The following is a 20,187-nucleotide window of genomic DNA, read 5'->3' as shown; positions in this document are numbered from 1 at the left end:
AAATTAAAGTAAATTAAAGTAAATTAAAATTAACAGATTCTAACATTTATTTAGAGATACAGAGGATCTAGAAAAGCCAAGACCATATGAAAGGCAAGGTAAAAGCTGGAGCAGTCATACTGCCCGACCTCAGTGTGAAACTTGAGTGATCCAACAGCACGGTGCTGACAGGAAGGCAGATGAGCTCGTGAGAGCGCAGACTGAAGGGAAGGGTGGCGCTCACAGGAGAGTGTGCTGAGGCAGCTGGGAAACAGATCAGTGGCTGCAGTGCACACTGGGTACTTTAAGACCAGCTCAGAAGGGGTCACTTAGCTTAGTTAAGACCTACATCTATCTTCCTTCAGAGCAAGTTCCACGACAGCCTGGACTACACAGAGAAACCCTGTCTTGGAAACCAAAGAGAGGGTGGAGGGGGCTGGAGACCTACACTTAAATCTTAAAATATCTTGGAGTAGGCAAAAATTCTTTTAGAGGATTCAGGAATTTCAGGTCAGGCAGAGACAAACACCAACCCCAAATCTGGTAAATCAGCCTATGGTGGCACACCCATAAATCCCAGCACTTACTAGCACTGGGCTATGTACTAAGTTCAGGGTTGGCTGCTGTTGTTGCTTGTTGGCATAGCGCTTGCCCAAGCAACAAAAGAAAATTATTTAAGTTGAAAATTAAACAGTTGTATTATTTGAAGAAGACTGTTGGCACCCCGAAAAGGCACCAACAGGGAGACAGTGTTTGGAACTCACACAGATGACGTGTCCCTCCCACCTAAAGGAGTAAGAACTGCGAACATTCAGGAACTTAAGAAAGAGCTCGTTAACACATTTCTCAGAAGACGTAGGAATGTACTATCATTTCTCATCCAGGAAATTGCAGTGAAAACTTTGGCTGCTACTACACGTTCATCAGAGTAGCTAAAATGAAAAAAACAAAAAAAAAAAACCAAAACAACAAAAAGCAAACAAAAAACAAAAAAACCTGACAGTATCAGGCACTGTTGAGAACATAGGGCAGATAAGACTTGAACTCTACTTGGGAGTGGGTTTGAATATCTTAGGAAATGCTACAGAGCTGGAGGTGGTGGCACACACCTTTAAGCCAGCACTTGGGAGGCAGAAGCAAGCAGATCTCTTTGAGTTTGAGGCCAGCCTGGTCTACAAAAGTGAGTTCAAAGACAGCCAGGACTGTTACACAGAGAAACCCTGTTTGGAAAAAACAAAACAAGGAATGGCCTCTGATGTGGCCATCTTCCTGCTGGACCTTTACAGGAGAGAGGAAGATACAAGTCCACAAAGAGTTGATGTAAGAATGAAACTACCCAGATGCCCACCACTGGGGAGTGACGGTTCTACCTAGCGACAAGGGAGCAGGCGTCTAGTACAGAGCAGGGTGGGGCGTTTGCCACCTGGAGCCAGAGCAGTTGACGTGCTAGCAGTTTGGATTTGTGAGCCCCCCTGCCCATGCCGTAGAGCCCTGTCTCACAGTGCAGAAGTGATGAGTTCTCCCTGCTCTTTACCCTGCAGGCACTGTCGGTGTGCAGCTCCCAGGCATCCAGGAGTATGGTGCAGTCGGGGGCTCTGCACATGCTGCTACCTCTGCCATGTGGGCCTGTCAGCACTGCACCTTCATGAACCAGCCTGGCACTGGCCACTGCGAGATGTGCAGCCTCCCCAGGACCTAGGGCTCTGGCCCTCTGCTGAGCAGGACTGGGCCAGCCTAGCCCTCTCTGAAGCCTGGAGCGCCACGTGTTTCCTGTAAGGCCTGACGCCCACAACCCTGAAGCAGTGGAGCCAGCCCCCCTGGCATTCCGGATATACATACACTGAGGCTTCTCAGTGCGGATCTTGACGAGAAAGAGCCCCAGCTGCTATGCTGGGGTTGAACAGAACCTCCAAACTGGAAGGGCAGAGCACCCCACAGGCCTCACCTAGTTAGTAGCTCCCCACTGTATTGGAAGGACTGAGCGCCTCTGAACTATCACTCGAAATTGGGGTGCAGAGAGGTTGCTGCTGTCGCCCCGCTATCTTTCCTTCCTCTATGCTTTTTGTTTTCCGCCTCCCACCTTCTCCCCAGTTTTTGGATGGATGCTCCTGGCTGTCTCTGTTCCCTCCCGTTGGGAGCATGTGTGGCTAGGTATGACCTGTACCCCTGCCCTTGCCTGAAATCAGTTATCAATAATTCCTGCCCAGAAAACTTTTATTTATTGTTTTTAAGATAAAACTGCACAGATAGGAGCGAGAGCGACTTAATTCTGCTTTCTTTCCTCCTTTAGTGCAGCCCTCCTGGGTGGGCAGGGGCCACCATCAGTTCTCCTCTGAAGCAAACCTCAGTGCCTGAGACTTTCCTACCACGCCACAGGATGCTGGCAGCTGGTAGCCTGGGTGGCTCTTGCTTGGGGTCAGCCCCTTGGAGTCTATGGGCCAGCCCTGGGATTGTGGTCCCCTCCCCCAGCACTGTTCCTTTACCCAAGGCCTTGCACAGTGCTGTGGCAGTTGAGACAGCCACCGTGAGGCCTGAACAAGTGAAGGCCATTAAAGATGGTCTCTGCGTGTCCTTGTGGCTCTGTTGTGACAGCCTTTACCCAGGGAAGACACGGATATCTTGATGCCTCTTTGCCTTAATGAGAGCTAAGTCAGCTATCCTCACCCTGGGAAGGGCTATGCCAACCACAGACTGCTGGAGGCCATAGTGTCCGGCTAGTGGAGTGTACCCATGCTGCCTTCCACGTCCTCGGCCCCGCAGGCAGCACACTGGTCTGCTAGGCTTTCATGTGGCAGGGCTGGGGTTAGTGTCTCTGGTTTCACCTGGCAGGTGATCTGTAGTCCGAGGCCCTGAGGCTGTGGACCCATTGAGTTTGGTTTAGTATTGCTAGGATCATCCTGGAGGGTCGGGGTTATCTCCCTCCCTCCTGGTGGTCTCCCTGGCTAGGGCTTCACATTTCTGTCTTTCCTGGTCCTTGAGATCTGGTAGACTGGACGTCCTGGCACAGCTGTGTCCCCATGCCAACTGTATTAGCCCCGTTCTTCACGCTGGGCAGGTGCTGGGCAGCACAAACCCTGGAGACCTTCTTGCCACTCCTTCCCCACTCATCTTTGTCTGCAAAGTCATTTACTTTTTCTCATGCTCTGACATCCACATAATTCTTGTTTTCTCTGTCTTTCAGCTAAAGAAATTGTTGTAATTTCTCTGCTTATGGTTTTGAGTTACTCTTTGTTCAGTAGCGCACTTTATTTTGTTGTCCAAAGAAAGTCATGCTGATGCCACCAGCCTGGTGCAAGCCCTACAGAAGGTTCAGGCCTGAGCAGCTCAGCTACCTCCTCCTACATGGAGGTGGTCCCAGTCCCACCTCTCATCCCTCTGCCATCAGGCGTTATGACCCAGAAAGGGGTGTTGGTGGGTATACCTACCCAAGTGAACCCAGGCTGAGAGATGGGGCCAGCCCTGGCCTTGCCCTGACCAGCCTGCTCCTGGGCCGTGGGCGCTCCCACTCCGGCTCTGTTGGGCTCATAGGTGTGCATCGGCTGGGTGTGAACTAGCATTTCTTTGACCCTAGCCCTGCAGTGAACCTAATAAAAGCGCCTGAAGCGATCACCCTGCTCCCAGTGCCTTGTTCCTGTGCCCAGAACCATTATCCACCAGTTGTGGTATGTGCGAGTGCGTGCGTGTGTGTGCTACACTATGCAGCACAGACAGTCTGGAGTATCAAAGCCTGGTGTGCAGAAGGTAAGCCGAGGATGCTTCAACTCTGCAGGAGACTCAGAAGACAACTTCATCCCCCCAGGCCTTTCCAGCCAAGGTGTCTTCAGAGCAGCCTGGGGACAGGGTTCAGAGATCAGTTCTAAAGGCCACTTAGAGTTGGTTTAGTAGGTCCGGGTTGTTTGTTTCTTGTTTTTTAATTTTGTACCTGGTTATGCCCCACACACCTTTGCTCCTAGATTTGGCCACTGAAGTTTTCAGATGAGCATTATTTTAAGAGACATTATTATGTCATCATTTTTTTGTTTTTTGGGGTTTTTTTTTTTGTTTGTTTGGTTTGGTTTTGGTTTTTCAAGACAGGGTTTCTGTGTGGTTTTGGAGCCTGTCCTGGAACTAGCTCTTGTAGACCAGGCTGGTCTCGAACTCACAGAGATCCGCCTGCCTCTGCCTCCCAAGTGCTGGGATTAAAGGCGTGCGCCACCACTGCCCGGCTTGAGTAGAATGTGGGGTCAGCTCAGGAGATAAAACAATGCTTTCTTATGTCATCATTTTAAGAGAGCATTATTTTATTTCCTGAGCTGACCCCACATTCTACTCGAGCAATCCTGCCCCAGCCTCTGTGGAGCTGCCACTACTGGAGCCTAGGCAGCGGCAGGCATCTAGTTCCTGATGAGTGTTTAGGAGGAGTGGGAATACCTGATCTTCCACTTCTCATCTCAGCCTGCGCCCTCGAAGAGCAGCAGGTGGAACTGTCATCGAAGAAAATGGAAAGCCTTCTTAGACCTTGCTATTTAGGGCACGCAGCGTCCTCTGCCAATTCAGAATCCCTTTGTAAAGACGCTTCTGGCTGGCTGGCCCGAAGTCTCTTTTACCCTGATCACGGAACTGCTCAGCGTACGGAGCCACCCAACTCCAAAGAGTCCATGCTATGTTGGTGTCACCCCAAGTGCTGACACAAAACCGGGTGTGGCAGACAACCTTACCCTACTCTGCTCACCAGGTAGGTGGTCTGAGGCAAGGACCCCTCCCTGGGCCAGAGTGGACTTGAAAGACGGCTACCCATCTGTGCGCCCTCAGGCTTCCCGCGTTCCTCTAAACCGCGGCTCTGTGCAGCCAGGAGGGCGTTCCCGCCGGCTCGCGGGACCGCAGAATCGCCATCCCCGCCCCAGCACCGGCCCCGCCTCCGCAGCGGCCGCTTTACGGCGAAGGCCGCGCCGCGCAGTGGGCGGCCGTAAAGCCTGGAGGCGGCGCCGCCTCTCCCGGCTGAGCTCTGGCCCGGCGCCCGCAGGATGGCGGGCGCTTCCCCACGCGTGCACTATCTGTCGGACTTCTGCTGCCCGCTCGGAGGCCGGGCGGGGGGGAAGCCGCATGTGCTGCGTCACGAGGCGGAGGTCTTTCTGTCCACGGGGCGCGAGTTCGTCTATGTGTACGACCAGGAGGGCGGGATGCTGACGGTGAGCGGTGGGCGGGCGGGCGTGCGGGCGGGCGGGCGGCGGCCTCCCGAGGTGAGCCGGGGCCGCGCGTGCCCTCGCCTGACCTCGCTCTCCCGGCGCCCAGGCGGTGTTCCAGTTTCCCGACCAGGTGTGGCACCTGCAGCTCCTGGCCACCCGCAGGGCGCTCTACGTCCTGTGCGCCCGGACTGGCATCTACTGTCTGTCGCTGGACTCGCAGAGCAGGTGAGGGGGCGTGGCCCGCGCGGCTCCGGCCGGTCCGCACGTCGGGTGGACCTGCACCCCAGAGTGTCAGCCTCCGAGAAGTTCTTAGCTGTTGAGGCTCAGGTAGTGCCGCCCGCAGCCAGGAACACAACCGCTCTTGCCCTCGGTGTCTGGCAAGACCTCAAAGTGGTCCCAGAAAGAGGTGTCTCCTGTTGGTGGTGACAGCAAAGGCTGGTTGGCCATTGGCTTATGCTGGGGAAACTCAATACACAGCCCAGGTGCAACCCTGGCAGCATTGTCTGTGGAGCCGCGCTTCTGGCTGATCCACGTGTCACACGGCGTGTGTGACCTGCCGAATGGCCTCTGGATGGATGCATGTGGTGTCTTCTGCCTAGCCTGCTCAGAGCAGGACAGGTTATTGCTATGACATGAGGCTCCCCCACCCAGTACTGACCGCGGTTGTGTTGTCCCTGAAGGTCTGTGACCCAGGCCTGTGAGGACGAAGAGGATGAGGCTCGCCCTTTCCCTGTGATCCGTGTGGACCCTGACGCCTGTGTCCTCCCCGACGCCGCACTCTGTGCCTTCAGTGTGCTGGATGACATGCTGGTCACCCTGGTCCAGGGCCCCACCCAGTGGAAGATGCAGCTGTTCGAGCGTCCCTGCCCAGGGGAGGAGCCTCAGTCTGGAAGCCAGCTCGGTGAGGTGGAGTTGTCCACCTGCACCCCCCCAGGTGGGGTGCCCGAGAAGCCTGCAGCCCCCAGCTTCCTGCCAGTGCTGTGCTGCGTGTTCCCACCAGACTCCAGGGCGCCTCATGGTCACCCCGAGGGCTGTGGCTGCTTCATGCTAGAGGAGGCCCTCTTTGGTCTCCTCTTCGGAGCTGACGCCACCCTCTTGCAGTCCCCCGTGATCCTCTGCGGTCTCCCCGATGGCCAGCTTTGCTGTGTGGTCCTGAAGGCCTTGGTTACTTGCGAGTTAGCTCCCGGTGACCCTAAGGTCCTGGTCAAGATCCTCCATCACCTGGAGGAGCCTGTGGTCTTCATCGGGGCTTTAAGGGCAGAGCCGCATGCTGAGGAAGAGGCAAGAGAGCTGCCGTCCAATGAGAACGTGCATTCTGACTGCCTCGTAGCCCTTGGCCACCAAGGCCGGACACTGGCCATCAAGGCCAGCTGGAGCGAGTCGGGGAATCTGGTGCCAGAGCTTCGCGAGTACAGCCTCCCGGGGCCTGTGCTCTGTGCCGCCTGTGGCAGGAATGGCCGCATGTACCACAGCACCCCCTCAAACCTCTGTGTGGTCGACGTGGCTCGGAGAGACACTCCTTGGAACCTCGAGAAGCCAGACGGGGTCACAGGAGGTCTGCCTTCCATGCTGTGCCCTGCCAGCTTGAGCATCTGCAGTGTTGTCACCCTCTGTGTGTCTACAAGGGCATCTACAGGTACGAGCTACCTTAGTTGTCACCCAGCCCTGGGGCAGTCTCTCCCTCAGCTGTCCTTGCTCCTTTCTTTGTTCTTCGGTGAGACTTTTTCTAAGGCAGCAGATACAGGCTTTCCTCACCAGGCCCATCACAAACCAGTCTCCTGTCTCAGGGTCGAGGCACCTCTGCATGCGTGTCCTTCCTGAGTGTGCTCTGGCCCCTCCTCGAGTGCCGCTCACAACTTGTGGCTTGTGGGGTTGGTGTCAGAGCGTCCTCCACGGCAGGCCTCAAATCAGGTCAGGCCAAGCCTCCCCGCATCCTCTGAGAGCTGGATGAGCCTGCTTTCTCTGCTGGATGACCTGTTTATGAGCCATTCAGAGGGTGTCTCGGAGTTCTCTAAGAATGCTTTAGCTGGGTTTGCCTGACTCTGGGGTGAGAGAAAGACATTCCCCACCCCACAGTGCTTTCCCATTAAGGTCAGCTACTAATACGTTTTTTTTTTTGTTTGTTTGTTTTTGTTTTGGTTTTTGTTTTTCGAGACAGGGTTTCTCAGTGGCTTTGGAGCCTGTCTTGGAACTAGCTCTGTAGACCAGGCTGGTCTCGAACTCACAGAGATTCGCCTGCCTCTGCCTCCCGAGTGCTGGGATTAAAGGCGTGTGCCACCATCGCCCGGCTAGCTACTAGTACGTTAAATCTGCCAAAAACGCTTTGCTGGAGGAAAAGGCTTGGAAGAGCCAAACCACCACAGGGTTGGGGCAGGGGTGGGTGTGGCCATAGACCAGGGCACCTGGGCACTGACTTTCGGCTTCTAAACTGCCTGCTTCAGGGTTCAGGGTAAGAGCTGTGTTGGGAGTAGGGAAGCAAGCAGACCTTTGGCAGGGGCAGCCTCTATCCCCTCAGTGCCAAGAAGGAGGCAGGCGGATGTGGCGGAAAAGCCAGGCTTCCTGAGATGTCCCAGTGAGGATGAGGTGAGCGTAGCTCAGCCTCCAGGGTGCTTCTCTTTGGAAAGCCCACCGGCCTTGCTCTATGTGGCCTGTTGCAGACTGAGGCCCTTTTGAGTGGTCAGATGCCTTGCAGTGTCCTTTGGCCCCCTTTGCCCTGCCTGTGTGGGTCACTACCGTGGCATCACATCTGGGCTGACGTCGCCCCGTGTAAGCAGTTCAAAACGTGTATGGAGACCAGTGGTCACCTTCTCTGCCCAGCCCCTTGGTGTTGGCTTCCCTGGTCTCCCCGCCACACACACCCCGTAACCTCATTTCTGGCCCTTTGCCAACCCTTTTCCTGGAGTCCAGAGCAAACCCTGATGAGCACGTGGCCGCTGCCCCAGACCTGCTGACTGGCCCTGCATGTGTCCATCATCAGGTAGCACCGAGCTCCTGGCCCTGTCTTCTAAAGGGCGCCTGATCTCCTGCGTCCTGGACTTGAACTCTGAGGTGCCTGTGCCTGCCAAAATGGCTGTGGCAAATGCAGGCCAGAAAATTAAGGAGCTACTCTTGGACATCGGTGATGTCTCCGAGAGGTGAGCTGCGGGCTCGGGCTCAAGCCGAGCCTGTGTCTTGTCCTTGGGAAGCAGCATCCTGGGTGGCACTGATCCAGGCTTGGCGGTCTGCGGGCCTTACAGCCTTGTGACTTGTTGAGGATATTCCCGTAGGGCTACCGGCTACTGTCTGTCATACTGTCACTGAGGAGTGTCGCGAAGGGAAGAGGGAGCCATTCGTGTGCACACGGGGTGATTTGTAGGGCTAGCTCATCTGTAACAGGCGTAAACCGGTTCAGTGTCTCCTCCATCCCGTCTTGCCTCCTATAGACAGGGAAAGACCCGCTCCTTGGGCCGAGGAGCTACTCCCGTGCTCCGTGCTCCGAGAGCTTTACCCAGATATGGCTCCCTCTGCTGTGGTCTCAATCTCCTGGGTGTCATGTCTGTGCCTTGCAGAGTGTCCTTCCTGAAGAAGGCTGTTGACCAGCGCAACAAGGCCATAACAAGTCTCAACGAGGCCATGAATGTGAGCTGTGCCCTGCTGTCCAGCCAGGACGGTGCCCGGCCCATCTCGTGCACCATCGCTACCTCCTGGAGCCGCCTGGAGCTGCGAGACATGCTGATGGCCACCTGTACACTGGAGAATAGCAGCAGCTTCAGCCTGGACCAGGGCTGGACCCTGTGTATCCAGGTGCTTACTAGTTCCTCCGCCTTAGACCTAGATGGGGCTGGTTCAGCTTTTACCTACACCATTCCAGTGGACAGACTTGGCCCGGGCAGTCGGCGGGAAGTGACGCTGCCCCTGGGTCCTAGCGAGAGTGGCATGCTCGACCTGCCAGTGACCATGTCCTGCTGGCTCTACTATAGCCTCAAGGAAGTGGTGGGTGGGGCCCTGGCCCCCTCCGACCCTCTAGAGGTCCCCTATCTGGAGAAGCTCCCTCTCAATCTTCCTAAGCAAGAGGGTGTCTGCCTGCCCCTGTGCAAGCGCACGGTGGACATGCTGCAGTGTCTGCGCTTCCCTGGCGTGGCCTCACAACCCGCGCAGGCGCCCTGCATGCCTGGCTCTGCCTGTGAGCCCGTGGAAACCTTCCTGAAGGCCTGCCAAGCCCCCGGCAGTGAGCCAACTGGCGCTGCCTCCCTCCGGGCCAAGTACCTGCCTCCATCTACAGCGTCCATCAGGGTGTCCGCGGTGCTTCTCAGAACTGCCCTGGAGGACGGTCACTCAGGTTGGTGGCACTACTGGCTTCACTTTGGCCTCAGGGCCCTGCAGCCTGTGGAAGCAGGATGTTCCTCTCTCCCTGTGGCTCCTATGAGTTCCGCTACCTCCTGATTGCTGTAGGAGTCTTGTGTCGGGTCTTGTGTGTTTTTTAAAACCTGTGCGGAGGTACAACCTAAGCGGTGGCAGATGCCACCAAAGAACAGCTTGGTGAGCTCTCACACATGGAGCACCAGAAGCTGGTCTGTCTGAGATCTGCGAGAACACTTGGCCGGGCTTTTGTTCCCACAGTGTGCTGAACTGTCTGTATTGTTTGGTGCTGGGTCTGTGGCAGAAGTGTCCTGGTTGCTGGTACCTCTGTCCTGCCACTAGTGGATGTCAGATTGTGTGTCTGGCTTCACTCTGTCCTGGGGAGAGCTGAAGCTGTCTTGTACAGCATTTATGTCTGTGCACCAGGGCGCAGTTAGGACTGTAGCCTGTGCCTTGTAGGACCTCCCCGAGTGGGCTTCTAAGTGGGCTTCTGGGTCCATGGTTCCTGATGACCCCCTATGCCTACCTGCCTCTCAGGTAACTGGCTTAGCTCCCTGCTTGTGGTGGGACTGTGGGCCCTTGGGACACTTAGGTGGATTGGAAAGGGGACATTTGAGGGAAGCCACACGGGTGCCGTTTTACACCCCAGCAGGCGCCTTTCTCTTCCAGGTTTCCACCTGTGCAGTGCTACGCTGCAGTGGCTCCTTGCCGAGAACGCTGCCGCAGCTGTCGTGAGGGCCCAGACCCTGTCCTCCATCCAGGGCGTAGCCCCAGATGGTACTGATGTCAACCTCATCGTCCGTGAGGCAAGCAGGGGTCACTCCCGTGTGCTTGGGATGGGCCTCAAGGCCCTCAGTCCTCCGTGGGTCCCTGGCCCATCACTCATGGAGAGTTTCTCTCACCTGCCTCTCAGTCTCGTCTGCCCCACCAAGACTGGGTCCCTGGGAGGACCAGCCCTGTCTAATCCATCACGGGCCCCGCTACGGTCACAGTGGGCAATAAGTACAGTATTGTTGGTTGACCATCCCAAGCCAGTAGCAGCCCACCTGTTGGACCACCAGAGGGTGACGGGCCCCTTTGAGGATCCTCAAGTGAGACAGCCCATCCCCTCAGCCTTTCCTTCTCTTACACCCTCTTTTTGGGGTCCTCCTAGCAGTCAGGATCCCCTGCAATGGAGACTCTTGGAGAGTAAGCCGTGTCTGCCAAGAGCCGTGGGCCCTACTCCCAGAACTCAGGGAATGTTAGTTATCAGGCCGTGTCCTCCAGACTCCTTACCTCACTGGCCAAGGCTAAGAATGAGCAGTGGTCCTGGCCAGTGGACAGAGTCCATGCTTACATTGATGGCCAAGACCTTTCTGTAGCCCCCAGGCTCTGGTCTTACGCCACTGTGTAAAGAGCAGGCCAGGGCTACCCAGCCTCAGCCTGTGGAGTCAGCACCATCAGGACCCCCTGGAGGGTGCTGAGAGACAGGCACTTTAGCCCTCACTCCGTTCCTAGCATAGAGCCAAGCTTAGCTTAGGTCTTGGTGCAGCTCAGAATGAGGTGGTTCCCACAGGACTGGGTTCCGAGTCGTCCTCGTACGGCTGCCCCTTGCAAATAGGCTTCTTACTCGGGTTCCCCAGCCTTCCCGCCTTTAAAATGCGCAGCTGCTCAGGGCCTCATGTGTTGCAGGTAGCTGTGACTGATCTGAGCCCTGCAGGGCCCATCCAGGCCGTGGAGATCCAAGTGGAGAGCTCCTCTCTGGCCAACATGTGCAGGGCGCATCATGCCATCATCAGACGCATGCAGGTACCGCAGCCAGCGGAATCTGGGGCTCGGGAACAGGCTCTGCAGGCGGAGGCAGCCATCTGGGTTTCATCTGTGGACCCACACGGCTGCTGCAAGCAACATGGTATCTTGCCACCTCTGCGCAAACGACACTGTTCTCCAGGGGTGGCATCAGCTCGTGTCCCCTGGAAGTTCAGAAATGGCTGAGTCTGTGTCTGATCTGTCTGTAGTCATTACCTGTCATCCTAGGCCAAGGAACTGCCCAGCGAGGTCCTAGGTTCAGAAAGAACTGCTCGAGCACAGAGTCTCCCTTGGTGCCCGTCTGCATGGCTCTGTTCCCTCCCACACACACAACTGAGGCTGGTGTGGCCTGGGCTCAGGCAAGGTCTGCGGTGGCCACCAGCAGTTCTTCAGTTAGTTCTTGGCTGTAGCCTCCTCCAGAACCCTTCCCTGTGTGCCTTAGCATTGCTTCCCGAGCCGACAGGTACTCTGTGGACGGAGGGCCAGGTGCAGGTGCTAGCTGCTCTCAGAGCTGGAAGGTCAGCCCTAGCACATGACCAGCGATCAGTCACCTCGTCCTGGGCCAGTTGTGAAGTGAGCGGTGTAACAGTAACTGGACGTAGCAAGGTTGAGGCTTCGTGTTGTCGGGAGTTCAGGCCCCATGCTGTAGACTCCAAAGCAGTGGCGCCACCAGCCAGCCCCCAAGAACTTCTGCCAGCTTTTACCCAAATTTCCCATAATAAGGACACAGTCACGTAGGAGTAAGGCCACCCTAGTGACTTTATCGTGGTCTTCTGCAAAGACCCCATCGCAAAAAGGCTGCCTTCAGAGGAACTCACGTCAGGACTTGGTTTGTGATTTCAGGGGGACACAGTCAATCCTTGGTAGGGAATCACATGGCACAGCTGCCCCCAGACTGCAGGACCAGCCAAACATCGCCGTGGTCCGTAGACAGGAATCTCCCCAACCTCTAGGACCTTGCCTGATACTAGCTTCCCCTTAGACAGCATTCTCTAGGACCCTAGGTGGATGCTCAGCCTAGGCAGGTCTGCCTCTGGGAGCCTTTGCTCATATCTGAAAAGGCCATTTAGCAAGCTAGACTGCTTTCAGGAAGAGAGAATGAACTCCAGCCCTGAGTGAGCCTGCAGAGGGTATGAGCAAATTTATCAGATGGGTTCTGCCTAAGGCCCAGCCCAAAGTCTGTCTGAGCCACAGAAGTGAGACAAGGGTTTAAAAGGGCTCTTTAAGGTGGGCATTGTAGCATACAGTTCCAGCACTTGGGAGATAGAGGCAGGCGGATCTCCATGAGTTCGAGGGCAGCCAGGGCTGTTATACAGAGAAGCCCTGTCTTAAAAACAAACAAACAAAAAAGGTCCCTTTGTTCAGGCCTAGTGGTACATTCCAAAATCCTAGCAGTTGGTCGATTGTGGCAGGAGGATCAGGAATTCAAGGCCAGCCTAAGTTTCATAGCAAGTTTGAGGCTCCTCTGAGTTATTTAAGGCCCTGACTTAAACTCCAGAAACGTCTCTCTTAGTGACTGTTGGTGAGGGCTGTTGCTGCTCTGAGGAGGAAAGTCCTGGGGAACAGGGTGGGACAGATAAGGAGTGGTCACCGTGTCACTGCTACCTGAAGGGCGTGAAGATCCTGGCCTCTGAACCCAGGCATCCACTCTGGGAAGCATCCTCCAGTTCCTGCCCCCCAACCCTTCTGTCCCCCAGACTATGGTCACAGAACAAGCTGCCCAAGGCTCCAGCCCACCTGACCTCCGAATGCAATATCTACACCAGATCCACGCCAACCACCAGGTGAGCCCCAGTTCCTGGGTATGAGGAGTGTCCCCAGATGACGTGTAGGGAAGACAGGACTTGAGGGGCACCAGCCTTGTGGGGCTGCCCAGTTTTCAGTGTGGGCTGGGTTCTCTGGATGGGGTCAAGATGTATAGGGCGTGTCCACTTCCTGCTTCCCTGGCCGTACCCACGTGGCTGTGTGTCACATATTTAAGGCCCTGTGACCCATCTCCCACCTCCCAAGCACAAGGTGTTCCTAGGTGGGGTACGGGCTGAGCTGCACTGCTGTCCGCAGGAGCTGCTGCGCGAGGTGCAGACCCTGCGTGACCAGCTGTGCACCGAGGATGAGGTCAGCTCCTACAGCATAGCCCAGAAGCTGCTGCAGGTTTACAGGCAGCTCCGCAACCCTAGCCTTGTCCTGTTGTGACCAGGTATGCCCTAGTCCTCTGTGTGCTGACCTTTGTGGTTCTGCCCGGGTGGGGAAGGATGCCCCAGCCAGGAGGGCTGAAAAAGTGGGGTGTGAGAAAGATTTGGGCAGTGTCTGAACCCACAAGGCTTAGCCGCCTCTTATGTCTGCCTCCTCCCGGACAGCTGCTGGCCAGCTTCTCCTCACTGCGGGACACGCTCCAGGCTGAGTTCTGGGGCTTGTTGGGCTACACCCCTGTACTGGAACCTCTGCACCTCCAATGGGAAGGATCGGTGCCCAAATACTTGGGCCATGGAGACACAGGGTTACTGGAGTTCAGACTTGAGGGTGTGGGACTGTTCGGTTGCTGACCCCACCACACCCCAGGAGCACTGGCCGCCTCTCTGGAGCCACCGGGGGCAGAGAGCTCACTGCAACCAAAGCACAAAGACCGAGGGAGGGCTCCCCTAAACTGCCCGCTGCCTGAGCTCTCCTCCCCCAGCTGGGCCTTGCCCTGCTGCTGGTGCTGTTTTCACTATGGGGGAAGAGCGTGTCTGCAGAGCTGCTGTGAGTGCCGTCTGTGCCGTGGTGTGCCGGCAAACTGCCCTTTCCTGATGTCCCCCGTGTCAGCTGGCGTCTGCTCCCTTCCCGCCCCTCACCCTCTTCAGAGTCCACTGCGCTCTGTGCCGGTGGTGGGCAGCCCTTCCCAGCTACCCTCCCCCGGGGCTCCTGCGGCCACTTGGGGCCCGAGATCTGCACCTCAAGGTCTGGACGCTGAGCTGCCACCGTCACAACACAGGGTATTTACGTGGGCGTTTGTCCATCCTCCAGGACAGAGTCCTCCATGGAGGAGGCAGTTAGGAGATGGAATGGCCTCTCTTGACACCGCCCGGAGTCTGTACAAGTCTTTTGTAACAAGGTGCTCACCGCCAGGGTTGCCAGCTTACCTCACCTGCTGGCCTGCTAAGAGCCCTGTCCGTAGCTGGTCCCTCAGTCTACCCTTGCCAACTCCTGCGTGGGAGCCTCTAGCTGTGTCGTAGCGTGCATGAGTGTCTGCTCTGAACCAGTTAGAGAGGCCGGCTCAGCCCACAGGACGGGCGGCCTGCCTGGGAGCAAAGAGGGTCTGCCGGGCTGAGCTAGCTTCTGTCCGTCACAGCTGACTTTTCTGGTGTCCCCTCCTTGCTGTTATAGTCCACAGAAATTGCCAGGTTTGTCTTTAGCCTAAACTCCAGCAGGTTGGGAGCTGAGGCACGTGTCCTCAGGGATTGCTGGTGATGTCACCTCATCAGCCTCCCTGGGCCCCTGGACACATCTGGACTTGGACTTGTTATTCTTAGCACTGAGAATTGGTAGGGCCCGGCACCAGGCTCAGATGGCCACTGGAGCTGAAGAAACACCAGGCTTAGCCGGGCAGTGGTGGCGCACGCCTGTAATCCCAGCACTCGGGAGGCAGAGGCAGGCGGATCTCTGTGAGTTCGAGGCCAGCATGGTCTACCAAGGGAGTTCCAGGACAGGCTCCAAAGCTACAGAGAAACCCTGTCTCGAAAAACCAAAAAAAAAAAAAGAAAGAAACACCAGGCTTAGCTGAGAATCTCACTTGAGTGTCGTCATGGAGTCAGGGCCACCATGTTTCACCTGGGTCCCCTGGTCTTGTCCAACACCTGTGTGCTGTCCCCCATTCATGCCAGACACCGCAGGCCTGGACCACCAGGTTCTGAGACCTCGCGCACCCGGGGAAGCCACTTAGGTCAGCTCCAAGAGTCAATAGGGATGTGTCCTGGTGTGTGACCCTGGTTGCTCTGGGTAAGCGAAGGGGGAGTGGGGGTGGGGGTCTGGCCATAACTTCCTTCCCAGCATGCCTCCTGCCTTTCCCTGCAGCTATACATTGCCTCCCCACCCCAACACACGCTCTTGTCTTAGACTTGCAGCTCTCTGTGGGTCTCATTTGTCCTGGGTAGTTGGAGAGGACGTTAGGGTCCCAAGAAGGATCAGGTCTACCTAGGTTAGGATGGCCTTCCTTAATCTCTGACCCAAAGCCTAACAACTGCTGGAGCGAGGTGAGGTGAGGGGTCTGGCAGCCCCCGCTTCCAGCCATGGCCCTGCGTCTTAGGTCGGTAGAAGGCGAGGAGAGCCTTGCTCAAAGGGGCAAAGGGTTTCCTATGGGTGGGGTCCCAGGGCTGAGCAGTTGGAACCCTGAGACTCTAGGGTACGAAAAGCCCACGGCAGCTGCGCAACAAAGGTTTAATGGTGGGGCTGTGGGGTCGGCCCCTGTGAGTCCTCAGTATTCCCAAAGAGCTTCCCCTGTAGGCAGGTCTGCGTCAGCGCGCAGCAGCCCGGAAGCGCCGCCGCACAGGTATTTGCCACTGAGGGCGCGGATGGCAAGGCGGCCACGCTCTCGGAACTCGAAGAGGAAATCCTCCGCCAGGTCACCGTCGCTGCACACGCTCCCGTGGCTGCCAACGTACCAGAAGCCAGCTCCGCGGCCTGGGGGCAAGGCTGGAGGTCGGCGGGGGCCCGGGCATCCCCTGCCCCCCATTGCCTCCCCGCAGCCTGCGTTCCCGCACCTCTGATCTGATAGGCGCCATCCCTGAAGCTCAAGTGGAAGACATCGTAGGTGGAGCGGTTGGTGTCCAGCTGGTTGGATCCCCGGCGGTGGCAGACGAAGCCGTCCAGGCCACGCAGCACCAGGATGGGGCGGTTGATGAGTTTGAGGATGAACAGCTCGTCTCCACCTAAGGGAGAGGACGGAGTGGACCACTCTTGCCCCTGGCTACCATATGCAGGCTGCGGACTTGGGGTTCCGGGGGTCCTTAGATGTTGCTAATGTACAGGTGTTGAGAAAGCACCCTGGGTTCCCCAAAGACAGTAAAGGAGAAGACACCCTGGATCTGACTTCCCTGATGAATGAAATGGGGAGGGACCTCAGATGCACTGACCCGGGGTGGAAAGCTGCCCAACTTACAGAACGCAGAGAGCGCTCACCCACAAAGTCACTGATGGCGGCCAGCTGCCCGTTTTTCTTCATGCACACATAACGACCGTTGCTGGCTTTAAGTGCCACCCGCCGGCCGTGCCATTCCATTTCAAACATGGTGTTGGCAGAACTGAGGGAAGGGCAGGCAAGATCTCAGAGAGGAGCGGAGTTTGGTCCCCTTTTCCTCCATGGGTTCCAGGGATGAGACAGAAGCCCGCCCTCTGCAGAAACACCCATGGCCACCTGGAGCTACTCCCCACCCCGGTGAACATTTGCTATCTAGGCTGCTAGTCTCATAGCTCAGGGTGCCAGTGGTGATGACGGTGGTGACAGAAGTGGTCGAGGTCACCGGGGGCAGTGGCGCACGTGCCTCCAGTCCCAGCCCTCGGGAGGCAGAGACACACCTCTGGGTTGGAGGCCAACCTGGTCTATATAGTGAGTTCCAAGGCTACACAGTGATCTCTGTCTCAAAAATAATAAAGGGGGGGGTAGTGATGGTCATGTTTGTGAGTGATGGTGATGGTGGCAGTGACGGTAGAGATAAGGACAGGTGCACTCACACTTGTGTGGCTGTGGCCTGAAGGCCCCCATGAGTGACCAGGGTCCAGTAGCCCCCAGTGCTGGAATAGAAAGTACACTTCTTTGTCTCCTGGTCAATTTGCATCAGGAAGGTCTCGTGGTCCAGTTCTTCGTCCTGATTGGCTGAGACATTGACTCCTGGAGGGAGAAGACAGTGAAGCTCCTCACAACTCCTGGGAGGCAAGAGATGGGGAAACTTGGGAAGCCACAAAGCCGGAGGGAGTCTCAGCTAGAGCTCTCGGGTGTCAGAGAAGGACCATTTAGGGACCAGTGCACCCCACAGGCGGCCTCTAAAGGGTGGACTCCTGACCCAGCTCTTCCCTCCCTCCCCTGAATAGCATCTCATGCTGGCAAATCCCCGTTCTGCTAATCAGCGAGCAATCTGCTCGTTGCTGCTCTCTGGACCCCAGATTCACAGCAACCCGTTTATAATTCGCTCTTAAGCTGCTGGGGGCAGGGGGGTTCTGACCTTCCCCCTGAGGTGACCTAGATCGGAGCCAGGGACTAGGAGCCTACCTACCGCCCACACAGGAGCCCTAGGGGAAGGCAGGCTGCCCAGGGCCCGCCCAGGGTTTGTGTAATGGAACAAGTGTTCCATGTCCTGGCTCAGCATGCAGGCACCAAAGCCTCCTCAGGATCATCCCTAAGCTCTGGCCCCCTCCCACAAACCCATCAGGTTCCTGGCATCCGGATACTCTGAAGAGTATGGCAGGTAGAACCTCCTGGAGCCCTAGGGCTCAAGGGGTAACAAGTGAGGAGGGAGGGACAAAGCCTGTCTGTAGGGCCACAGCGGAGCCAGCCCTGCCCTGCTGGAGAGAAGGGGAGCAACCATAGCAGCTCCTAGTGGAGACCCTGAGATCTATGAGATCTACCGCCCTTCTCTACTCCTGGGGACTGTGCCCAGCCATATTCACCCTGAATCACTGCTTCCTTGCAGAAAAGCAGCCAGCCTATCCCAGGAAAGGGCCCAGCAGTTTGTTTCGTTTTGTTTTGTTTGAGATTTTATTTACCAAGTATACAATGTCCTGACTGCGTGTACCCCTGGAGGCCAGAAGAGGGCACCAGATCTCATTACAGGTGGTTTTGAGCCACCTTGTAGTTGCTAGGAATTGAACTCAGGACCTCTGTATGTGAGATCAGCCAGTGCTCTTACCTCTGAGCCATCTCTCCAGACCCCAGCAGTTTGATTTTTTAAGTTTTTGTTTTTCAAGACAGGGTTTCTCTGTAGCTTTGGAGCCTGTCCTGGAACTAGCTCTTGTATACTAGGCTGGCCTTGAACTCACAGGGTTTAGTTTTTATGTGCATGAGTGTTTTGCCTGTGTGTATGTCTGTACCACTTGTGTGTAGTGAACTCAGGGGTCAGAAGAGAAACTCAGATCTCCTGGTACTGGGAATCAAACCTGGGTCTTCTAGAAGAGCAGCTTGTGCTCTTAACTCCTAAGCTGTCTCTCCAGACCTGGCCCAACTGTCTTTTTAACTGTCCCCATCTCTGCCAGCTTCAGCATTGTAGTAATGGTTGCTGAGCTGGACAGGTGGAACCAAGGCCACCCCTAACCTCATGAACCAATCCACATGGCAAACAGAAGTCAATGGGAAAGTCTGGGTAATGAGTCTCATGGATGAATGCAACAGGGCGCAGGACAAGTGGCCTTTCAACAGAGCCTCTTGCAGGGACAGAGGGCAGAACCAGGTCAAAGGACTTAGCTGGGCATGCCAACTCGCACATTCATTGTCTTCAGCCATTGCCACATGTCCGTGTCACATGCCAAGGTGCTGTGTCCCCATATCACCCTCTGCAGACAGAATGCTACCAAGCATCTTCCTCCTCGTGGTCACCTGCTTCTAGGGAGCTGACCCGGCAGTGGGCGATCCCAGAGTCCAGACGGCCCGGACGGTGGGTGTGGGGCATGCCTGATAGGATTCATGAGGGGCTGAGTCTGTCTGTTGCCAGCAGAAACAATGTTCATAGCTGCGCTGCGCGTGAGCCCTGCTGTGACCATGAGGGCAGGGACAGGTGGAGGCTATGGTTGGGGCAGTAAAGAAGTCCAGTGGGGCTGGAGAGATGGCTCAGAGGTTAAGAGCATTGCCTGCTCTTCCAAAGGTCCTGAGTTCAATTCCCAGCAACGACATGGTGGCTCATAACCATCTGTAATGGGGTCTGGTGCCCTCTTCTGGCCTGCAGGCATACACACAGACAGAATATTGTATACATAATAAATAAATAAATATTAAAAAAAAAGTCCAATGGGGGAAGCTGCACACTGATGACTCACAGGCAGCTCCTGACTTGGAGACAAGTTTGGGGCCAGGACAAATAGACCCAAATCCACCACTTAGACTACCTTGAACCCAGAATCACTTCCACCCGGACACATCCGTCCCAAGGCTGGGACAGCTGGCAGCATCACCAGCCCAGGGAAGCTTAGGAGATCACTCACGAAAGGGAAGGACTCACAACAGGTTCATCAACATGCCGAAAAGAGGTCAGTGAGGTGGCTGAGCAAGACAAGGTGCTCGCTGCGAACGCCTGACAATCTGGGATTGGTCCAGGGATTCATGTAAAGGAGGGTGGAGAAAAATGACCCCTACAAGTGTGTCATGGCATGCTGTGTGCCTCTCTCTCTCTCTCTCTCTCCACACACACACACACACACACACACACACAATTTTATTTATTTTTTTCAGAATAGGATCTCATATGTAGCGCTGGAACACACTGTGTACACCAGGCTGGTCCCAAACTCACAGAGATCCACCTGCCTCTGCCTTGAAAGTACTAGGATTAAAGGTGTGCACCACCACACCCAGCTAATAATAAAAGCTAAAAGACAAAAGCAGCCTGGAGAAACTGCTCAGGGTTTAAGGACATTTCATTCTTGCAGAGACCTGAGTCCTGTCCTCAGCACCCTTACCCAGTTGTCTATGGCCACCTATAGCTAGTGTTCTAGATGACCCGACACCCACTCTGGCTTCTGCAGGCACCTGAGCTCCCGTGTGCACACCCCTCCCGTGCGCACACCCCTCCCGTGGGCACACCCCTCCCATGCGCACATATACACACACTTTTTTATCTTAAAGGCTGAAAAGTAATCCACACAGACAAGATCCTACCCAGTGCCTTGACTTTTTTCTTTAGTGCTGGGGATGGAACTCAGGGTGTTGTACACAGAAGGCCAGTGCTCCCCAGAGTTC

The 20,187-nt window shown here is 56.0% G+C and overlaps 3 protein-coding genes across 5 annotated transcripts in view; 2 read left to right on the top strand and 1 right to left on the bottom strand.

Annotated features, from left to right (window-relative positions):
* Nploc4 (NPL4 homolog, ubiquitin recognition factor) overlaps nucleotides 1–3,585 on the top strand; it is a 45,963-nt gene extending 42,378 nt beyond the window's left edge. Inside the window, exon 17 of the mRNA XM_005350857.3 lies at nucleotides 1,521–3,585. Within this exon, the coding sequence (XP_005350914.1) occupies nucleotides 1,521–1,678 (158 nt within the window). The 3' untranslated portion in view covers nucleotides 1,679–3,585. The remainder of the gene's footprint in view (nucleotides 1–1,520) is intronic.
* A 1,350-nt stretch (nucleotides 3,586–4,935) lies between these two features.
* Faap100 (FA core complex associated protein 100) lies at nucleotides 4,936–14,899 on the top strand. The gene is made up of 10 exons (XM_005350856.3): nucleotides 4,936–5,147; nucleotides 5,251–5,369; nucleotides 5,825–6,780; nucleotides 8,122–8,278; nucleotides 8,693–9,462; nucleotides 10,152–10,288; nucleotides 11,154–11,270; nucleotides 12,968–13,054; nucleotides 13,332–13,467; nucleotides 13,628–14,899. Exons 1-9 carry the CDS (start codon nucleotides 4,983–4,985, stop codon nucleotides 13,461–13,463), a joined length of 2,640 nt encoding a protein of 879 aa, XP_005350913.1. The 5' UTR covers nucleotides 4,936–4,982; the 3' UTR covers nucleotides 13,464–13,467; nucleotides 13,628–14,899.
* Nucleotides 14,900–14,999: 100 nt separating this feature from the next.
* Nucleotides 15,000–20,187, bottom strand: part of Fscn2 (fascin actin-bundling protein 2, retinal) — a 10,562-nt gene continuing 5,374 nt past the window's right edge. The window contains exons 2-5 of one of the 3 annotated variants that reach the window (XM_005350853.2): nucleotides 16,977–17,133; nucleotides 16,424–16,546; nucleotides 16,007–16,239; nucleotides 15,000–15,926 (exon numbers count right to left, since the gene is read on the bottom strand). In XM_005350853.2, the coding sequence (XP_005350910.1) occupies nucleotides 15,721–15,926; nucleotides 16,007–16,239; nucleotides 16,424–16,546; nucleotides 16,977–17,133 (719 nt within the window). In that variant the 3' untranslated portion in view covers nucleotides 15,000–15,720. Of the gene's footprint in view, nucleotides 16,240–16,423; nucleotides 16,547–16,976; nucleotides 17,134–20,187 lie in introns of all 3 variants that reach the window. The other 2 variants (XM_005350855.2, XM_026780406.1) reach the window with 2 other exon arrangements.

The sequence above is a fragment of the Microtus ochrogaster genome, chromosome 7 (assembly GCF_000317375.1).
Source record: "Microtus ochrogaster isolate Prairie Vole_2 chromosome 7, MicOch1.0, whole genome shotgun sequence".
NCBI classification, from domain to species: Eukaryota; Metazoa; Chordata; class Mammalia; order Rodentia; family Cricetidae; genus Microtus; species Microtus ochrogaster.
This window is presented reverse-complemented; position numbering and strand designations above follow the sequence as displayed.

Coding starts and splice junctions, on each gene's coding strand:
- Faap100 (XM_005350856.3), top strand. CDS start 4,983: ATGGCGGGCGCTTCCCCACGCGTGCACTATCTGTCGGACTTCTGCTGC. Junction 5,370..5,824: donor TCGCTGGACTCGCAGAGCAG/GTGAGGGGGCGT, acceptor TTGTCCCTGAAG/GTCTGTGACCCAGGCCTGTG. Junction 8,279..8,692: donor ATCGGTGATGTCTCCGAGAG/GTGAGCTGCGGG, acceptor TGTGCCTTGCAG/AGTGTCCTTCCTGAAGAAGG.